Raw genomic sequence first — 3,715 nt, forward strand, 5'->3', positions numbered from 1 at the left:
GGCGCCGCCTGCGCCGAGGGTCGGATCCGCGGCCCTGGGGGGAGCCGGCGGCGGTCGCCGCCGGGAGGACCCAGCGCTGGGCGCCGCCTGTGCCGAATTACCCGCAGCGGGAACGGACAGCTGGTTGAGAACCAGAAGGTTTACCCTCCTCTCTCGCCCAGTCCTTTTTGCTGTACCCGTGGAAGAGACCAAATGCGATCGAGATGGAGGGATCGTTTGCCGACTTGTAAGCATCAGTGAAGCTTGGCAGACCGAAGTGATTTGTCACCACAACGTCAGGCAAGCGTCAACAAACCCTGGCATCAGGGAAGAGGATCAGGAAACGAACGGTGTAAAAGCTTTACACCAAAAACGAGCCAACGATTCTCTTGCCGGAGGACCCGACTCGCAAGTCACGCTTCTAACACAAAGTTAAAGGGGAGCAGTGCTTTACGAGAGTTAACAAGGTGGATAAATACAAATGTTCATAACTGCTCAACGCAGATAATAGAAAAGAAAGCTGTAAAATGAATTTAACCTCGTTTACCACTCAGACAAACTAAAAATACGTCAAGTAAATGACCAGGGGGCCTCCCCAGGAATACCATTCCTAAGAGCTGTTGTGTGAAATCGGGATTGCTCTGATCCCAAGCCCAATGAGGTCAGATTAATCATTCTTACTGGATGAATCGAGATTTACGCAAGACCATCGCTAGATTTGTTACTTCTCCTTTCAATACTAGTGTATTTCTGGAACTCCTCTTTTAAACAGAAAGAAGTGAGATTAACCTACCTGGATTTCCAGAAACACAATTGTTGCCAGGTTTAAGCAGAGCCCTCGATTAATGGAGGTTGTCTGCTGCGCTGTCCTGTCTCTTCCGTGGCAACAGCCATGTACAGCTCCCTGGTTAACCTCAAATTCTATTAACTGCGAAGAGCTATGACAGTTCATTTTGAAGATCTGAGAGTAAAATATTGCAATAAATCAGTAAATGTGTTATTGCAATTTCCTGCCCATATAAGAAATGTCTTTCTATTAAAAAATCTAATAGTGAGTTGAGTCTAATATATTTTATTGGTTTAAATGTTAAATTTCCCATCAGTATTTATATAAATCACATATACAAAATGTGAATTAAGGCATACTACTTGTGGCATGTGTAGATAAAGCAAATCCTGTAAGCATTAAAAACAGAAATAAGATTTGGTTTCTGAAATAGTACTGAAGATTCTTTGTCTTCTTTGTCTAATGCATTACTAACACCCCAAAAAAACTCTGCTGCCTATCTCAAGGGTTGACAAGTGTATCAGATTATACATTTAAGTGCCTAAACTGTAATAGCCTCCAAGTAAAAAATTCAACGTAAATGTGCGAAGAGCAAGTTTATTAATGACACGTTCATATGCCGAGATGACTCAAGATAGGAGGAAGAGGAAATACAAATAACTGAAACAATAAAGCAAGCTAAACCAAAAAGTCATTATATCCTATCCATTAGGAAAAAAAATCTGAAGCTCAGCAAGAGGCAAAGCATAGGGAATCATATTCTTCTCTTGGTAGTTAGCCTGTGTCAAAATGCAACCCAGACACTTCCCAGCATGCACTTAATTGGTCATATAATAAAATTCAAGATCATTCTGGTATGGATGCAGGGGAAAAAAAAAAGAGAGAGAGAGGCTCTCGTGTTCCCTCGATATTTTTAACCAAGTGCACAGCAAATGCATCACTATTGTAACTTGTAAGTAAAAAGAGAGTATCAGTGAAGCTATTTTTAAATCAGAATATGAGTCACGCTATATAAAAACTTTTTAATGTGCTGAACTTTCTGACTTTTCAAAAAAATCCCCCCTTCCCCCAAGCCAAATTGCATACAGTCTTTCACAAATCTGCTTGGAGCTTCTTTCAGTCACAAAGGAATTAATGTTAGAAGGTCATGTTCAACACAACTTCTTCTCTATGAGATCTGCAAATGTAAATCTCTTCCTGTTAAACTGTCAGCACGAGATCAGTTGTCCAGCAATACAAACAGTAGCTTCTTGACAGTTATTTCTAGCAAGTGAAGTTATCCATCTGGTGTTTACTACAATTTTTTTATGTTTCTACATTTTAGTTTTATAAATCACTGCCTAACTTGAATAAGCTTTAATTTTCTTCACTCTAATATATGTCATTTATACCCTTTTAGAATAAACGGATTTTCAGTAGTTTTTTTAGATAGGCTTCCGTTTTGACATAGTCTCCTAATTTTGTTTTTATCACTTGTAAACATTTTAAGCTGCATACGAGACGCTTAAGTGTATTTAAGACCTGCATGCAAAGATTATCCTTCCTTCTTCCATTATAAAAGTCGTTGGATTTTGGCATGTGGATTTAAGTAAGGGAAAAAACTGAGCAACAGTGTACTTATAAGGATGATCAGGTTCAAATACCCTGTGTTTGGATTTCAAAATGGCAGTCATTTGCTTTAGTAGTACCCAAATATGACTGAGTGTTCTAATCAATTGTTTTGTAACACCTCGCACAAAGTATCCTGAAGTATTTTAGACCCTGCAGACATTACAGACCTGGTTTTCTACATCTTTGCATTTAGTGCAGTTATTAATATCTGAGGAAGTAGGTTATAAAATGACACTTCTAATGTGGTATCTGATTTGGCATCGAACCAGAACAGCAGGATTTGACACAAGGTCCAGTACCACAGTGCTCAGCTCAGCCACACACCAAAGAGACAGTTGTGGAAGCTCAGACAAATGCCTGATAAATAACAAACAAGCTCATAATCGAACAGTGACAATATAAGGGATGTGGACAGGGTCTTCAGGGGCGACCTGGCTCAGCTCCCTGCTCCAAACCAGAGTTAAGTATATGTGTCATTTCTGAGAGATGTTTGCACTGCTGTTCTTGGGGACTTCAGCTGAAGCATGTATAATCTCCCAAGCCATCTATTCCAATCCTTGTATTATTTTTAACGTTTTAGAGATAGCAGCCTAAATTGTCCAGGTTACAATTTAAGGCCTCTTACTTCCTATTCCTGTCACAATGGGGGAAATGGATTATTCTTTCTCTTCACAACCATGCTTTTACATGCTTGAACGCTCCCACCACATTCCCTTTTGTCTTCTCTTTTGGCTAAATAGATTAAACTTGCCCAGTATTTCCTCACAAATCACGTTTTTCAGGCCTCAAATCCCATGAGAAGGGCTGGCCTCTCCACACGAGCCCCACCTGCCTCCAAGTACAGTGCCCAGGCGGGACACCGTACCCTAACTCACACCTCACCAGTGTTAAACCCCAGGATTAGGTCCTGTTTTGCTCTTTGCCAGCACATACACCCAATGTCTTGTACACGAGTATCTACTGGCTGGCACATATTTGACGTTCTCCTTTTTTCACCTCCCCACCAGCGGGGAAAGCGCTCGACGCTGAGGGACTGACCGCCGTCACCTCAGCAGTCCCGTCAGCCCGCGAGGGCCGAACTGACGGCACCTCAGGGCTTTCTCACAGGGCTGACGAGGCAGCCAGCCCCAAGCGACAGGCGGCCTGACACGGGCCGGGGAGCTGCAGGTTCCTCCGGTACGCGGTTCGGGAACCCTCTCCAGCCCTCGTGTCAGAGACGAAGGCGCCGCGGCCGCCTCAGCCCCCACACCAAGCGGTAGACGAGCGGGCAAGGTAAGGGCAATGCCTTCGCCGGCACGGCGGCGCATGCGCGGCTCGCGGGGCCGGGCCGCGGCGTCG

At 43.6% G+C, this 3,715-nt stretch overlaps 1 protein-coding gene across 1 annotated transcript in view; it reads right to left on the reverse strand.

Moving 5' to 3' along the window:
• Positions 1–234, reverse strand: part of RCN2 (reticulocalbin 2, EF-hand calcium binding domain) — a 13,137-nt gene extending 12,903 nt beyond the window's left edge. Inside the window, exon 1 of the mRNA XM_010572250.1 lies at positions 102–234. Coding sequence (XP_010570552.1) covers positions 102–234 — 133 coding nt within the window. The remainder of the gene's footprint in view (positions 1–101) is intronic.
• Between the last annotated feature and the right edge of the window lie 3,481 nt (positions 235–3,715).

The sequence above is a fragment of the Haliaeetus leucocephalus genome, unplaced genomic scaffold (genome assembly GCF_000737465.1).
Source record: "Haliaeetus leucocephalus isolate CR32 unplaced genomic scaffold, Haliaeetus_leucocephalus-4.0 Scaffold339, whole genome shotgun sequence".
NCBI classification, from domain to species: Eukaryota; Metazoa; Chordata; class Aves; order Accipitriformes; family Accipitridae; genus Haliaeetus; species Haliaeetus leucocephalus.